The 17,838-nt window shown below is 37.9% G+C and overlaps 1 protein-coding gene across 1 annotated transcript in view; it reads left to right on the top strand.

The window, feature by feature from the left end:
• TSPAN14 (tetraspanin 14) overlaps positions 1–17,743 on the top strand; it is a 34,721-nt gene extending 16,978 nt beyond the window's left edge. The window contains exons 3-9 of the mRNA XM_082285789.1: positions 3,987–4,037; positions 8,680–8,826; positions 9,642–9,812; positions 10,385–10,510; positions 11,721–11,765; positions 12,293–12,412; positions 14,138–17,743. Of these exons, the coding sequence (XP_082141915.1) occupies positions 3,987–4,037; positions 8,680–8,826; positions 9,642–9,812; positions 10,385–10,510; positions 11,721–11,765; positions 12,293–12,412; positions 14,138–14,209 (732 nt within the window). The 3' untranslated portion in view covers positions 14,210–17,743. The remainder of the gene's footprint in view (positions 1–3,986; positions 4,038–8,679; positions 8,827–9,641; positions 9,813–10,384; positions 10,511–11,720; positions 11,766–12,292; positions 12,413–14,137) is intronic.
• The last annotated feature ends 95 nt before the right edge of the window (positions 17,744–17,838 follow it).

Genomic DNA, 17,838 nt, shown 5'->3' with positions numbered 1-17,838 from the left:
TACATATGAGCTCACTGTCTCCCACATGAATTGAGAGGAGAGGACAAAACAGCTTTTAGCTACTGTCTTCTGAATTTATCTTCTAAAGGTCTGTAGTTGTGTGACTCTTAAGGGTGATGGGAGACAAAACCTGAACTTGTTACTCATCGTATAGGAGATGTGGTGTTTTGCCCTGAACATGGGGATGAAAGGCAAAAATCTTCTGTTCTGGAAAAGAATTCTGAGTTCATATCTTTGAAAAATAAGAGAAGACCCAGGTTAGCATAAGATTTTCTTGGCTTTTGCAGAGGATGTTGTTTTCCAGGAACTTCTGAAACAGCAAGGCTGTGCCCGGAAGAGGAAAGAATGTACCACCAGGTGGTTTCCTGGCTCTGAGAGGAAGAGTCTGAAGAGACAAGGATAGGAAGGAAGGGCTGCAGGCTGCTGATTGCTCCAGTGTGGGTGGAGCTGCAGTGTAGAATAGGATTATCCAGGGAGTGGGAAGTGTATTCTCTGTAAGAATATACAAAAACTGAGTGCAATTCCTATTGCTCCTGATCAGACCTAGGAGCAGACTGACCCACAATCAGTTGGTGTGCAAGGGTTGTCTTGCAAGAATTACTTAGCTGCTGCCTACATTTGAGAAACAAATTGCCCCCGTTTTCTCAGTTGGTAGTGTGATTCTGACAGCATAGTCAAAGGAATCACAGGAATTCAAAGTGTGATTGGGAATGGATAAATGAGTAATGCTTAAAAGTGGTGTCTTGGGCACAGTGTCACTGAGTTGGCATCAGTATTGTACATCTGAGCAGAGCCTACAGTTTGATGCAATATGTTAAAAAAGTGGATTTCTTAGTTCTAAAGCAGGAAATAACCAAATGCTGGTAAACAGTGTTTTGATTTCCTGTTCCAAGGGACACAATTGAGCTGCTTTGTGTATGTTTCCATCTAACCTTTCCTGCAGTATATGGCTTACATGACTCTCCAGCACAGCAGTGAATTGGGTGTCCAGTTTGTTCATGTTTGCACATCATTCAGATTCTGGTGAAAGCCAAATTTCAAAATGTAGTGCGTTTTTGAAATGGCTGACTAGCCTTCTCTCACCTCGGGAGCACTTCTGGTTGTCCTTGCTTTTTCTCAGCTGCCTGTTGTCCCATTCACTCAGCCGTTTAGTTCAGTGAGCTGAAGAAGGTTAAAGCTTGGCCTTTAGTTTAGGCAGGATCAGTTCCCTGCTCTGCCTCGTAGCCATCACTTGGATGCCTCTGTGCAAGTGTGTTAGAGAGGGTATTTTCCTGGTGCTAATTCTCTGTAGAACTCTGGGCATGCTCAGTCACACTAACTTCTGAGCTAGTTTGTTCACCACGGTGTGTTTTACAGTAGTTTTCAGTGAGAGATTTTCAAGTCTTTAAAGCAAAAGGATTTCATTTCATTTCCCATTTCACTACTACTTTACTTTGTAAATTGGTTTTTTTGGTAATTGCACCTGTCAATGTAGTGGCTGATGGCTTTGTTTCTTCTGCAAGTACATCGTACTTCACTGGATTTTTGCTAAAGAAACAATGTATCTGGTTTGGTTGCTTCTAGTGAAAATTATGAATTGCTTGTCTTAGCTGAATTAAGTTTTAGATTTATCCGCATTGATTTAATGAGACTAAGTTTATTTTTCTTCTGATAAACTATTTTACTTGTAGATAGTTTGCATAGATGCTTATGGAAATAATTTTGCAAAAATAGTATAGTTTCTTGAAACTGGACATTTTGTAAAAACATGAGAGCAAACTTCATGTTCAAAGGTGAGAATAATGCATGCTAGTGAAAAATCTACTTAATCAAAAATCCATTACAATTTAATTAAGAAGGTAATTATAATGAAAAGCAGACAGTCTGAAGAGGTCATCCTAGTTACAAATTCAATAGCACAATATTAGCATTCTAGTACCCTTAATTTGTATACAGAGAGTGGAATATGTCTTCCCACTTATTATTTTTCACCGTTTTCTGTAGAAAAAGTTTCCAAAGATCCAGCTGTCTGTATAATTTACCTTGATTACTACAAATTATACCAGCTGTCTTCATCTGTCTCCCAGCATTCCTGGAGCATTTGGAATGAAAAGGATGAAGGATGCATCAATTACATGCACTGTGCAACTTAATGACATACAAGTTTGATTCCTGACTCTTTTCCTCTCTTTTTTTAATCTGAAGATCACTGGTTAAGATCTAGGGTTAATCTGGGTCAATATTCTGTTTATATTGATGTGGTTTTTAATAGTGTTTTGCAAGTTATGCTTTGATCTAAATGATCACTTTAGGTATTCTCAGCCCATTCAGAGTCCAAGATGAATAGTCATTGTGCTACTGCTTATTAAGCAGCATCTGGCAATTTATTTAGCACTGCTTTGTCCAGTTGTAACTCCATGTATTAGTGGTGGTTTTGGTTGCTTAATCTGTGTTTAAGACCCAGAATATGGCATATAATAATTGCTCCTTAGAAGTGTTTAACATAATTTGAGTAATTTTTACAGAGTAATATGAATGATGCTTGCAGCCCTTTTTGGCTTTGCTTTCCCCCACTCTCCCCAGCAGAGTAAATGCAGAACATCTTCACTTGCCCTGAGTGAGCTTAGGGCAAGCAGCCCATGAGCCCAGCAGTATTCAAAACCTACACATCTGTTTTCTTTAAGAGGGTTCCATTTTTGCCTCTTGCCTGTGCTGTAGGGAATTGCCTGTGATGCCCATTTAGTTCATGGGAGGTGCTGCATTTCCTAGAGAAGAGGGTTTCTTATTTAAAGTGTTTTTTCAGTTTTGGAGTTTTACTCTTCAATGTGTGTAAGGCTTGGCACTGGAGAGGCAACCTCAGTCCTCTCTACAGAATAATCAAATCATTTAGGCTGGAAAAGATGGCTAAGATCAAACTCAGCTGTTGGCAAAACTGCCAAGTAGTCCATGTCCCTAAGTGCCATGTCTGTGCATCCTTTAAATATATCTGGGAATGGTGACTAAGCCACTTGCTCCTATGCTTTGATAACCCTTTCAGGGAACAAATATTTCCTAATATTCACTTTAAACTTCTCCTGGTGCAACCTGAAGCCATTTCCTCTTGTGCTGTTACTTATTATATGGGAGGAAAGACTGATATCCCCCTCACTACAATGTCCTTTCAGGTAGTTGTAGAGAGCCATGAGGCCATAGCAGGGTTGAATGCTTTTTAAGTAATGAGGAAGAGCTGCCCTTGGATTATAGAGAGGTCATTTTAGTTTGATTATTGAAATTGGATGTTAAAAACAAGCTGCCTGAGCATTGGAGAAAGGGAGTGAATGTTAGAATAAGGAACTCTTGCTTCATTTGGGTGAATATAATTCAGAAGTGCTTATTATACAAACACATGAATCAGTGGAGGGTTTGTTGTCAGATTTGGTGCTTATGGAAAGTAAGCAAATGGACCATTCATCTAGCTTGATTCAGATGGGCTTAAACAAGGTAAGGATTCAGAAGACAAACTGTACCTAATCAGAAAGAGGCTAATATAGTGAGCCTTGACATTGAGAAGTTACAAGGAGTCAAGCATGGCTACTGTCATAGCCATAATGTTGGTACTATTAAATGTCTAAATAGGGAATAACCTCAAAATGCATTAAATATTCTGACATCTTCATTGGTGTGCAGGCAGACATTTTATGGCAAGTCATTGGGACAAGGATAAATCCCACTTGCATGCTACTGTGTGGGATTGTCAGCTAAGTACTGTGTGCTTCTTGAGTAATCATGAAGAATCAAATTGTAATACTTTTTAGAAAGTAGTTGATAAAATGCATAAATGCTGTGGAATAAATGCCCTTCAAATAATTTTTGTAAAAGATTGACTCATGGGGAGGAGTGTTCCATTACTATTGTCTCAAATTACAATGTTTGTTTTACTTGAGCAGTAGTGCTACAGGCTAAGTTTTTTGAGAATGTGGTTGATTAGTGCATCTAATTAATTTTTTTCTTTTTTTTTTAAACTTTAGCTAGCTGGAGTGGCCTTCCTTGCAGCTGGTCTTTGGGCATGGAGTGAAAAGGTAAGAGTAGAAACGATTGGTCTTACTTCAGTGGCTGCCCCCTCCTGCTCCAGTAAAACTACTTCCTCAGGAAGCAGCAAAGGTTAAATGTAGCATCTGAGCTCAGGACCATGTTCAAATAATCTAAACTGAGTTTAGTTGGAATTTGCTTCTTGTCCCTGATCAGGAATTAAGCTGTGACCCTTGATATTCAGAGCTTTTTTATGAAATTGTAAGAGCAGGATGCTAGGGAGAATTTAGCCTCGATGAACAGGTGCTCTTTCAAAAGCATGTTTCCTGAAATAGATGTTTCTCTACCCACCTCCTTTAGTTACAAACATATTTGTAAAGAGCATGAGATGTCTTTATATTAAAACCAGCACCACTAAATCTAAATGTGCATCTTTGAAATACTTCAGAAAGATGGTCCCAGTCTGTTGGCCATCTGTTGTCCACTTTATTCCCCATGGAGTGCTTAAGTGATTGTGTTTCCACGTAGAGGAACAAAACTGCGGAACTTGATGTAGCTGAATAACTCTTGTTTTTAGCAAAGGTTTCTTGTAGCTAAAAAACTTCCTCAGTTGAAGGAAGTTGTGTGCACATGTACTCAGTTCTTCTGTTACAAGAAAAGAGAATGATGCAGGTATGGCAATGAATGGTTCAACTCCTTGAATGAATGTAAAAGCATGGACGTAATGAATTCAAGCAGTAGGTATAAGTGACCATTACTAGATTCATTGATCTGCATCTCAATCAGGAGTGGAGGGCAGGTGCCCTCACTGTTCAGTTTTGCTGCTAAGTAGTAAGACTTCAATTACCATCATAAGTTCACTTTTCCTTAATTGAAATGGTTATACACAGCAGCTATCCACATACAGAGAGGTTCTGGAATTCCTCTGCTTTCTGGAAGTGAGTTTTATGATGATCTTAATTCTGAGGTATTTATTCTGCTCATCCCTGTTCCCTATGTGCCTGCACACATTCTTGTAACTAGATTAGTGCTATCATTGCTATATAGTAAGCAACCTATCTCGACACATAAATGCATTTACCTCCTGTTTTGTTGTTACAAAAGAATTTTCTTTCCAACCCTTTAAGGGGAATGTTAAACTTGTCTTGAATTTGTGTTCTCTAATGTTCATACAGTCTTCTGTTTTGTAGACAAGCACATAGGATCTGTGTGGCTGGAGGCTAATATCTCCCAACTTACCTCCATTTGCCAAATTGTCTTCATGGTACACTGAAGTTACTAAAAGGCAAAGACAGACTCTTTTGGTCTTTATTTGATAAATTTTGCCTGAGCCTGTTCTGCTTTCTGTGGTGTCTTGCAAGTAAGTGCTTCAAAGCCTTTCCTGTGGTTTTGAACTTCTGAATGGCTTGTGAAATCTGTTCATTATTTTTTACGTCAGTTGTTCAGTGCCATGTTTTCAGTCTTTCATAGCAGTACCATTTTTCAGCCAATAGTGCCTGTGTTTTACAGATAAACATCTTGGTGAACAACAGGTGGGAAGTAAGAGAAAAACACTGCAGAAATTGTGCTGCTGTGGTTAACCCAAAGATAAACTACAGGTGGTGGAAGAGTTCTGAACATCTTGTCTATTACCACAATGTGAAGTACATTAGATCTATTCTGGTTTTGTCTCTTTTCTTTTTGCATTAGGACTATGCTTCAGATTATTTCTTCAGCAGTCTTTTTCTCTGGCTATAAATCCTGTGCTTCTCTTTTGGCTGGTAGTATGTTGAAATGGGACTGCTGGTTTGTGAGAAGTGTTGAAAATACTATGTGGAAAAATGTTACCATTCTGACCCCTGTTACTTGATTGAGTCAAATCCAGTCTCTCTAACTGGTGTATCTAATTGGCCTATCCTTATGATTTGGTAACTGGCTTTAGTTATTCTGAGCAGTCATGTAAAAATTAACTTGCATAAAATTTTAAGAGTCAGTATCTGTCACACAAAAGATACTGCAAAAGTCACTAAGAGTGAATTATTGTAAACTGCTGGTAGAAACAAGGTGAGTAACACTGAGCCCTCTTATCAGGAAAATGGTTTCTGTTGTTAAAACAGTTTCAAGGAGGACACAAAGGAAGATCTGGGAAACTAGAGGCTAGTCAACCTAAATTCATTCCAGCAAGTTCATGGCTAATAACAAATGGAGAGGGAGCAGTCAGTTTTCAAATTAAGACTATTGTTTAGAGGGACTTCAAGATCATGGAGAAATCACTGTTTGGTGTGACTGAAAGACTTAAGGTGTGAATTTTGTTATGGAATGTCTGACACTGACTGCAGGTATCAGACTGCATTCCTGTGTACCTGAGGAAATCTGTGTTGTAAAGGACAGCCTGTGCTTCGAAGAGTTTGTACCAGGTGCAGATGGCACAGGCAGGAGTGTCTTTAGAGAAATGGGTAAGGTGAGATGAGAGTTTTCTAAATTAATTCTCTTGTTTCCTTCCTGCAGAATTTTTGACTTAACATCTTCTCTTAGGCAAAATCCCCATAATCTTCTTTTTCAAAGAGCATATTATAAACATTATGTGTGAACATGACAAAGCTGTGGTGAACCAGTGACATCTGAGGTTGAATAATAAAGCCCGGTTCCTGCCAACTTCTATTCATAACATGCTTTGATCAGAGGAAGTTTTCTTCCAAAAGATATTGCTTGAGCAAATGAGATTATCTGAAAACAAAGCTTGAGTTTGGTGTGGGAAGGAGATGGCTGGCAATAGTTATGAATGTTTCGGCATCCTGGTCACACCGTGTTTGGTTTCACAGCATGTTGGTTCTACAAGGACACTGCATTAGCCTGTCTGATCTTGGCATGTGTTTCTTGACTGTGGGGTCTGAGTCAAGGTTTGATTAGGTGGGACTCTCATAATTAACCAGGTAGACCCAAGTTTGTTAGTTAACTGTGAGGTCTAACTTCTTTTTAGGAATGGGAATGTGTGACTGGTAACATATTATCAACAAACTAGGACCATTTTCTAATAGCCTGTTCCGGCTGTTAGTCACCAGCTGTTGCAAGGCAATTCTGAGTTCTACAGTTCAATTATTTTTTTTCTTTTCATCCCATCAGCCAGTTTTCATAAAAACAACTGTCTTGCTGTTGCCAAATTATCAGCTCTGACATAATCTGTTATGGAAGATGCTATGAAAGAAGATGAAGTCCTGTGGATCACTGTAGTGATCAGTGTTAATCAGTGTCTTGAGCTGATGAAATTTCTCGAAGGGCACATTTTCTTCTGAAGCTGTATTTTGAAGATTTTATTTTTTAAGTGAGCAGTTGAATAAGAAGTGGAATGGAGTTTTCCAAGGTGTTGTCTTAGGATGTATATTCTTTGCACTTAACTCTAGCACAAGTACCTGGGTAAAAAGATGAGAATTCTGTTGATGGAATTAGGCATCTTATTTCAAGTGTCTCTGATACTTCTCTTACACTAAACATGGTTAGCTTGAGAATATACTTTATAAAGGAAAACAAGTAGCAAACATGTGATGATGGGATATTGTGGTGTGTGTTGATTTTTGTTATTTGTTTTAAAATGAAAATATTTCCTTAAGTTGTTCTGTGTATTGGTGATGGTTGTATAATAAACACTCAGACAACTGCAAGGCTGCCTGGATGTCCCTGCAAATACACATGACATTAAAATTCCATCAAATATACATAACAGGATTCTCATGAAGAGTTTCAGTTGTTTGCCCCTTCTGTCTTCTGCATGTTCCATCTTGTTATTGCACATCACATGAGAATCCTGTTATGTATATTTGATGGAATTTTAATCGTAGCTGGTGTAATAACTTTTTAAAAGCTAATCTAGAAACTATAAGGAAGGATTTCACTGTGCTAGCATTACATTCACATAGGCTTAGAAATCTAGGTAGACAGGCTTCATAGCAAAGGTTATTGTCAAGATAAGTGGTTTCTTGATAGTTAACAAAAAAAGCATTGCTTCTATGTTTGGCAAATTCCAAATATAGGGACACCTTTTGGTGTAAGAATTTTTATTGGGGTTGAAAAGGTGAAAAGTTTAGACTATACCTCTATATTTTTGAGTTTGGAGGAGGGATAACTAAGACTCTTTGACACTAGAAGGGATGTAACTAAAATGAGAGGAAAAGTCTGCTTTCCTCAAAAACCAGAACAAGATTGTTCACCTCTTTAAAATACCATCCATAAGGTGCTTTATCCTTAGAATGTCTCTCCCTTTCTGCCACTTAAACAATAGGATTGGAAAATTTTTCTTAAGTTTTTTTTTTTTAGACCATGATATTGGAGTGCCCTTCTGATTGATGCATTTCAAGTTAATATAAAACATTAATTCTTTTGCCTTGAAGCTAAATGAACATTCAGTGATAGTACTGAGCTTTTGGCACCATCTTGTGGAATTCTGTTTGGCACATAGACCTAGGAGGATGTAATCTGAGAAACTGACTTATTAAAAGAATTGTTAGCTATAACTTTAATACTTCCTCTGCTGGGCTGAAGAAAATTGGTGTTGTCAATAACAATTTTACAACATGACTTTTTTTGTTGGTGTCACTGTTGGCAAGTTCAAGGGTTTGCAACCAGTTCATTCGGAATCATGTGGAAGTCATCCAGAAGGAATGCTCAATGAGTAACATGCTTGTAGTGGTCACATTCTGTTCTGGTTTTTTCCTTCAGGGTGTATTGTCTGATCTGACAAAGGTGACTGGTCTTCATGGTCTGGACCCAGTGGTGCTTGTCTTAGTGGTGGGAATAGTGATGTTTACTTTGGGATTTGCTGGTTGTGTGGGAGCACTGAGGGAAAACATCTGCCTGCTGAAGTTTGTAAGTAACATCATTATATGAGGGAAGTATACGTGTGAAAGCTGCAAATGATGAACTGGGAGCAAACCCAGCTAATTAATTATAGAATTTGGTTTGTGACAAAGTATATGGTAAACTTGCTGCCTTGACAAACCTCTGAGTAGTGGTATTGAAGGCAGGGGTGATTCCAGCCTGTGTATTTTCCTCTTTGTGGAACATGTTCCTCCTTCCCTTTTTCCATTTGTTCTGCTCTGCAGTGATGTTATAGTACATATATCAGAATCTAACACTGTGATGTTATGGAACATGCTTAGTCAGTTAGGAATTACTGAGAGAATATATCATAGTGGAACAAAATCCCTTAAAACGTTAAAGTTTCTTGTAGATGTTGGGTGGACGAAACTTTGGGACTTAGTGACTGGTGTGAAATTTCTTAAATGATTGTTTTTATACTGAGGCTACTTCTTTGCTTTAGATCTGAAAACAGTTAAGCTGGCCAAAAAATTATAAAAAAAAAAATTATAAAATTAGAAACAATCCAAGAGGTAATATCAAGATTTTTTAGCCCTGTGTTTTACAGATTCTCATTTCTTAATACTTTCACTGCTGTGCATAATGACTGTGTCTGATGCTCTTTTTACTGTCAAGTTCAGGTGACAAAAATAAAAGGATAACTGTCTCTTGGGCATTTCTTTACCTTGTATTCTCATTGTGCCCTCAGTGTCTGTACTGAGGCAAAATTTGAACCTAATTTTCTGTGCCTGTTTCTGGTGGTGTAGGGATGCATTCAAAATGAATTCATATTTTCTGATTTAGGACTTTTTTTTTTTTTACAGTTCTGTGGAACAATTGTGTTTATATTCCTGTTGGAGATGGCAGTAGCAGCTATGGCTTTCCTGTTCCAGGACTGGGTGAGGGACAGGGTAAAAGAATTCTTTGAGAATAACATTAAATCCTACCGAGATGACATTGATCTCCAGAACATCATTGATTCACTACAGAGAATTGTAAGTTCAAATCCTGCCACTTTGATGTCTTCTAGGAGAATATGTGGATTTTAAAATTTTCATTTTTGTTACAGAATTATAATATTTTGTAGCTAATAGTACTGTGTTAGATGTGCTGGTTTTCTTCCTTCTGTATTGAAAGCAGTGGGGAAGGAAGATATCCTGAGATCCAGGCTTGTTCTGATGTCCATTGTGGAAGCTCTCGCAGGCATGCATCTGCCTTTGACCTTTCTCATTTGCTCCCCTTTCCCTTGCTCCCTAAGAAAAAACTTTCTCATAAAAAAATTTAGTAATGGAACTGATTGTATCTGACAATTACATCTAAAGTGATAATTTTCCTGATTTTGCTTGACATGCTGACACCTGTTTCCACAAGCAGTATTCCAGACATATTGCTTTGATTTCATAGAGCCCTGTTAGTGACTACTCATTTTTTTTACTCTGCTGTTGTTGTTGATTCTGCATAGACTTAAGCATGGTGACGATTTGTAAGCAAGCTCTTACTATTTAGAGGTATTTTAGAGATGATTTATCCACTGAACAAACTTCTGGAATGTATTCATCTGTTGCAGAACCACTGCTGTGGTGCCCAAGGTCCAGAAGACTGGGACTTTAACATATACTTTGACTGCAAGAGTGAAAGCAAGAGTCGTGAGAAGTGCGGAGTTCCTTTTTCCTGTTGCATACCTGATCCTGCTGTAAGTTGTTTCCTGGCTTTGTTCTTGCTCTGAGGTTGTAAAGTTATGACAGGAAGTACTTCCTGAATAAGGTGTTGAAGGGCTTTGAGATGTCCTAAATGACCAAAAATTACTCTTGCGCAGGCAAACTGTGTTTCTGTTGCGTTCTTTTTAGAGTCCAAATGTGGCAACCTGTTAGACAGCTGAAAATGTATTGTCTCCAGGAATTCAAGCTATTTTAGTATGGTTTGGATCTGAAGTAGTGGTGGCTGACATTTTTTTTATTCCCAGTGTGTTGTTTCCTTGCATCCCTGGCCTTTGTTACCTGGTTTGTAAGGAGCTGTGCTCACTGTCGAAGCACTGTGCTTGCCCCAGTTAGGATTAATGTTTCACCACCCCTCTGCCAGACAGGCAGGACTAACTCCATTTGCTGCTTGTTTGTCAGTAATTAGTAAAGTGCTCATGTATGAAGTTTAAAGTTTCGGGGTCAGTCCTTGATTTTGGGAAGGTATAAGTGCTTTTTGGTTAATTTGTGTAGTAAAGTTTGACTTTGTGAGCCTTACAGCAGGTACCAAAATGTGGAGGTAGGAGCTAACACGTAGTGCTTTATGGTATTATTAGTGGGAATACTTACAACTCAAAATTTGTCCAGCGATCCTTGTGCTGAGAGATAGCCATTGTTATATTTAATACCTTATATAGGCTTCTGATTGTATTGGAAATCAGCCAAGGAAAACCTTTGTCAGGGATATATTCCATAGTCAGATTGCCCAGTAATTATTTTCTAGTTTAGTTTGGAGCAGTACTGTTCAGCTGCACATTTTTCTGTTGCTGGTGCTGTATTTAAGGAGGCAAAAGGATGCTTAAATCTGTTTAATGTGAGATTCTATTGTTAATATTTCAATGTAACTTACTATGCATTTTGTAAATGCACATGTCTTACCTGTGTGCTGGCAGTGCAGTTTTCATGTTAAAAAGTTGCTAGTTGAATGCCAAGTGATAAAGCAGCTGAGATTTCTGGTGCAGGATATCATCTTGCTAGTACACATCTTTGCTTTGTCATTAATTTTCTTGTATTCTGCTAGGGCTTTGTTTGGTTTTGCTAAAAATGCTTCTTAAAATGGGTGGCTCTGACAATTCTGATATGTTTATGAATATTAAAAAAAACCTTGCTGTGAACAGAAGTGAGTAGAATTCAATTGATTTATTTAAAATCTGTTTTGCTTTGCAGCAAAAAGTTGTGAATACACAGTGTGGCTATGATATCAGAAAGAAGGTAAGATGCTGTCTGTCATGTTCTGGGCCTGCAGAGGCAAAACTATAAAAATGGTGGGATTGCTGATTAGATGTGTCAGCTCAAAATTCTAGGAGCTAATTTACTGGGCTACATCATACTACAAGTAGAGCAAGGTAGACATTGTCCTTCGTTTAAAGAAGCTTGTACTGTGGGAGGGTAGAGAAAACAAGTGATAAAACAGGTGAAGGGGAAGGTGTGTTTCAAAAAGGGGTAGGACTGGGATTTCAAGTGTGCATTTCAATTATCAATTTTAATAGTCTAACACTGCTGATCTATTATCTGCTAGTCTATTAACTGATAATTCTACAGTGTTCTAATAACAGGATTTTCAGGAAGATATGAATATCAATGTCTGGCACTCCCTGATCCAAATGTCTGTTTTTGAAGTGTGGTTTAAAACTTGACTGCAAAAGTAACAAAACACTAGCTTAGCTAGATCATGTGATTGATCTTATTATAAACTGGAGCAGAAAAGTAATATTCTTCTTTTTCCTTTCTATATTCAGAGCAAAAATCAATGGGATGATCAGATTTTTGTCAAAGGATGTATTCATGCACTTGAAGCTTGGTTGCCCCGAAATATCTACATTGTTGCAGGTGTCTTCATAGCTATCTCACTGCTCCAGGTTAGTTGTTGTTATTATGATTCTTTGAAAAAAGTCATGTTTGCACGTGTTTGCAGATAGACCTGCTGAAGGTAAAAGGAGTTATGGACAGAGGTAAAATAAATATCTTGAATATGGATTTTTTAAGTTACAAGAAGAATATGGCAGAAACAGCAATTATAGTAAAGGGGAGTTAGTGTGAAAATACCTCTTGCTCGAAGCAGTGAAGGTCATTATAAAAATAGTGTATTCATAATACAGTGTGTGATAATTGATATATATATTGTAATATTAACGTAGTCATATACAATATATGATTATTATATAAAATACTACTTGTGTTTTAATGTCATGAAGGAGGGGGGTTCTGCTGTCTGTTCCAGTAGATCTGAACTCCAGCCTTCTATCCCAAACCAGAAATGATTAAGATACAACCTTGTCCTTCATGCTAGGGTTACCTCAGCCGGCTGTAAGTGGGTGTAGCATGCTGCTCACAAAGGTTGGGAATGTAAGAGCAGGGAAATAGGTGACCAGGTTGCAAATGCGATGTTAGCAGAACCAGATGAAAGTCACTGTGACTTCTATTGCCTCATCAGTGCTTGGTACATCAAAGAGAGAGCTAAAATTTTCAGTAAAGCATGTTAGATTGCAGCTGTCAAGGTGGATCTTGCTTTTGTTGTGGCAGTTGTTTGCACTACATTAATTTCTCTGCTATGAAATTCCTTCAGTGGGAAATAAACTTGTAAATCTGCTACAGAAAGTATTTTCCATGTAATTGGCAGGAGTGGAGTATAGAGTGCTGGTAAAATATCTTTCTCCAGCCCTGGTAATAGTGCCCTCTGTAGCTTAGGGTTTGATACTTGTTTATCATTATCTAGTGATAATGCTTCCATGGGTTTGAGAAATGCTGTGCTAAGAACAGGATCTTTTGTTAGGAAGATGGTCAAAACTTGAAGTTTGATCTTTTTGCACTGTGTAGATTGACAATAACTTGACAATGTTGTTCTTTATTCATGTCCCTAGTCTCTGTGAAACCACTTTCAGTTACTTGTGTTTTCCAATTGGGTCTTTCTTGTGCATTAAGCTGTTTCATGGTGGGACTGAGAATTAGACATGACCTGACTACATTTAAATGAAATCTTTTAGCTTTCCAAAACTTCACCCCAGTTTTATATTATTTGTAAGAATGTTACAGGAAATTGGCTGAGTTACAAATTTATCCTCAATTTGTAAAGGAAGATTTCCCTGAGAACTGACATGAATGTTAAAATTTCAAATTTAAATGTCTCTGAGAAATCTGGGACTTCTCTTACTGCTGTCTGTGACAATAATTTCATTTTAGTACAGGTAATTGTCCAGTCTGTCTGTGTTTAAAAAAATTGATCTGAAAACTGACTGGATTGTTATTCAAAATTGTGGAACGAATGAAAATGTCTGGTTTGTAGCTTTAGCAATAGGCAAGCATGGGTGTTTATGACGCTCAAACTTAGTGGATGAGTGGATTTCTTCTAGCTCTAAGGCATCTGGAAGCTTATTATTTTGAATGCTGCTGAAGTTTTACATGAAAGCATCTTTCTCATGAGTTTTATTACCTGCAAGGTTCTGTTGCCTTTACTACTTAGTAATAGCTATGCTTTGATGGATGATCTTGGCTATGAAATGATATCTGAACCTGCAAACAAACATCTTACAGACTGGTACATTACAAGTTTATCTCACAAATGGTATTTTTTTTTATCTTTTTAGATTTTTGGGATTTTCCTAGCCAGGACATTGATTTCTGATATTGAAGCTGTAAAAGCAAGTAATGCCTTCTGAATACGAAAGCAGACACATGTTGCAAAACAATCTATTTTGAGACTATTGATTGGACACCAAGGTGGAAGAAATGCACGGACCATGAAATACTCCTGTTGCTAAAAGCCTTATGTGGATTTTTTTTCCCCTGCTTATGCTTTTTGTTTGAAGCTGTTACAAAAGAATTGCCAAATGCACACTGTCTACCTTTTCTCTAACAAGACAACTCAGTGCACCAGCGTTGTTCTCTGAGGAAGAAATGTAATTTCCCAAGACGTTGGCAGAACAGATTTTAAGACTGTAGCAGGGAGACATGAAACTGCTGTAAGCCCTTTCCTTGAAGGATTGCTGTGAAGATTGTCCTGTCTTCACTCCTGTCATCTGTCTTAAAATATAATCTTTTCAAATGTCGCATGTTGATTTCTTCAGAATCTTGCAATCGTATTAATCTCTACAGTAGACTTATCCAGTCATTTTTGGCAAGATATCCAGCAACCATAGTTGGAAATTGGGAAAAAATCACAAACTGTCTAGATCTTTAATTGATTCTTGGTTGTGCAAACCCCACTCTGTTTTGAAAAATGCAAGCCAGTTCCCAGGATGGGAAAAATCTGACTATCTGTAGCATTATGTGTTACAAATCTCCGTTTCAGGCAAGAGGGTATAAAGCCCTCATGCTGTTTCCTGTCTGAGAATAATGTAAATATTCTTTATTTATAGAAGAAAAACCTCTTTAAAAATGCTTATCCTTTCAATGATCAGTAATATCTTTAAAAAGTGCTGTCTGCACATACTTCAAAATGCAGCTTGTTTCAGTAGGTAGCAAGCATGCTGTGCTAGCTGTTGATGGCTTTTGTTATTCCTGTAGTTTCTCTCACAACTGCTATGTTGATCTTTACAAGTCTCAACTGCCACTACCAGGACTGATGAAAGACTTACAAATTCAGTGTTAATCCTTACTGAAGTATGTTTTTAAGTAAGGAAGTACAGATTTAGCAAAAGTTTAAGTTGAACTTTTAACTCATCTTTAAAGCTATTGAATTATCAATTCTGCCTGGTTCATGGTTCAAATGTGAATCAAAATACAGTGAACCAGAATGATTTCTTCAGTCATTTTCTACATGAAGCTGAACTAGTCCTTCCTATGTCAGGGTTTTTATTTTAATCTAGAGAAAATGAAACTCTTCTTCCAGTCCTCCCTTTGTGGGGGTTAGTAGATGGATCTGTAGTTCAGTAGGAGTTCAAGTCTTTTCTATAAGACTGTGGTGGTGTATCCATAGCTTTAAGGTAAAGGTATGTGTCTGAAAAGTTCTTGGAAGTAGCTGTAGCTGTCAGTTTTACTGTGGGCCATATAACTAACATCGTTTACTGCTTCCAGTGACACCAGGTTTTTCAGGGAGAGCAGGTTCATTTACAGTGCCTAACACAGTGTAAATTTTAGAAAAGTATCTATTTTTATAATGATATTTTACTACATGTAGTGTGCCTGAAGGATTTAATACTTGTATTTCTAATGTATATGGCTTTCTTTGGAAGCCAAACTTTTAAATATATTATGTCCTTTTTTTCTATTATGCATGTATTAACAAACATTTCACTGGCAAAAGTTGATCAACAGTAAGAATCTTTGTGTCTGGTTGATTGTCCAGGCATCCTTCTAGCTTGCAATCTGTGAAGCACTTCAGACAGTCCTCATGTGTACTTCAGCTTTCATAGTTCTTTTTCTGGTCAGTGATTGAGACACAACAGGAAAAGGAAGCTTTGTCTAAGGATGGCTGATTTCCTTACAGTAGCAGAGGGTAGTCTGCTATTAACTCATCTGAAAACCTGAAAGTAAAATAGCTGGAAGTACACTGTGACTCTTTTAACTTTGGTATACAACAAGAAAACCATAGCAGTAGATCACTGAGGGGAGAGCAAGAGGCATTTCTTCTGTAAAGCCTTGAATGTGAGGTCTGTATTACTTATTTGTTGAATCTGATCCATGAGGAAACAGCCAGGAGTGTGTGATTGTACTACGACTTTGCAAGCAGCAGAGCAAACTTTGCTTTAAATTCTGGTGCTTGAAACTTTGCAACACCTCATCAACCAACTTGCTTGGTTAAGGTTATGTGTGATAATCTGATATATGTAAAATGGGAGAAGGATGCTTCTGATTTGTAACTTCTTATTCATAAAACAGTGCACTGAAAATGCCAGCTAGGGAGTACATTTCCCTTTGCTAGTTTTTGGCACTGTCAGTTCCTAGTGCTAGGAAGGAATTTCAGCAGTTTGGTGAAAATCATCCCGGTGTCAAAGATGGCTGTGGAGTTCATGCACTGAAATTAGCTGCTGACAGGAGCCATCATTACAGATTAGGATTCCAGGGTCTGCAAATCTTACCAAGTTAACTGAAGATGAAGTAATACTTTTTCTTTTTGAAGTACTGTTTGCATGCAAGACAGAATTTAACTGAAGTGTTGTATTTCCACAGGTTGTTCTTAATGGCTTTAGCCATATTAACACCAGCTTTTGTATCAGTGTTTCAGTTATTTGGAACTGAAATCGAGAGAAGTTCAACTTTACTTGAGGATTTTTAAATCTGTGGAGTGATTTTTCTTTTTTGCCACTGTGGATAAACTTCTTTGTGCTTATTCAGTATCATTTTTAAAATCCTGTTTTGCCTCTGTACATTCTGAAGTACCTGCGTACATGGCTAGTGTAAATTCGGGCTTGTAATGGGAATACTTTCTACTTAGTTTTATTTAGCCCCTTCTCTGTGGACCTGCAGTAACTTCATGGCGAAGGATTTAGGTTACGGTCTAAAAAAAGCCTTGTCAGTAAAAGTAGCTGGGTGTGAGCCTGCCTCTAAAACCACAAAGGAAAGTAATTCAGTGATATCACAGTGAGGTTTGATACAGTGTTGATGTTGAGATTTCAGCTGTTGCATTTGGAACAACTTCACAAACACTACAGTGGAACCAAGGTTTTTAATGAAGATGTCAAATGAGGTCAGACTTGAAGAACTGGACTGAGAGAAGCAAACTTAAATGTGATCACTTTTATTTCTCAGAAATGAGCACAATTGATTTCTGTTAAGCAATGTATGTATTTGTCAGTCTGTTTGACAGTGCAACTGCCTCTGTTTCTATCAATATAACTGCATTTGGACACAGTTTCCCTGCACATGAAGAGGAGGGTGAATATAAGCACTGAAAAAAGTGCTGTGACCAGAGGACCTTGGGTTGCCTTGTGAAAACCTGAATGTTTCTTCCCAAGAGGTCTTAAGCTTTGGTGACCTCATGCAGTGCCATGTGGACAGACTTGTGCTTCCAGTCCATGGAGCTTGATGTGGCGATTGATTTCTGTGTAGAATTGCCTTGGGTTTTGTCTCCCCATTCCATCTTTCCCTCTTTCTTCCCCTTCCTGCCTGTGCATTGTCATGCTGCTTGAACATTGTTCAGCCATTGGAAGGGGAGCTTCTGTCTCCTCTTCTGAGATGGCTTTTCCGAGTGACTTTCAATATATTTTTTCTCAAGCCTTAAATTTGATTAAATAAAAATTTAATATTTTCTACTCCTGGAGTATGATTCCTAAGATTTGTTGTTTCCAGTCCACTAGTATTTTACTCTCTAAGGTTTAGCCTGGCTACTGAGACTGCAGTTTGTGGA

The sequence above is a fragment of the Coloeus monedula genome (genome assembly GCF_965178545.1).
Source record: "Coloeus monedula genome assembly, chromosome: 8".
NCBI classification, from domain to species: Eukaryota; Metazoa; Chordata; class Aves; order Passeriformes; family Corvidae; genus Coloeus; species Coloeus monedula.
The sequence above is the reverse complement of the archived record's forward strand: the minus strand, read 5'-3'. Positions and strand labels throughout refer to the sequence as shown.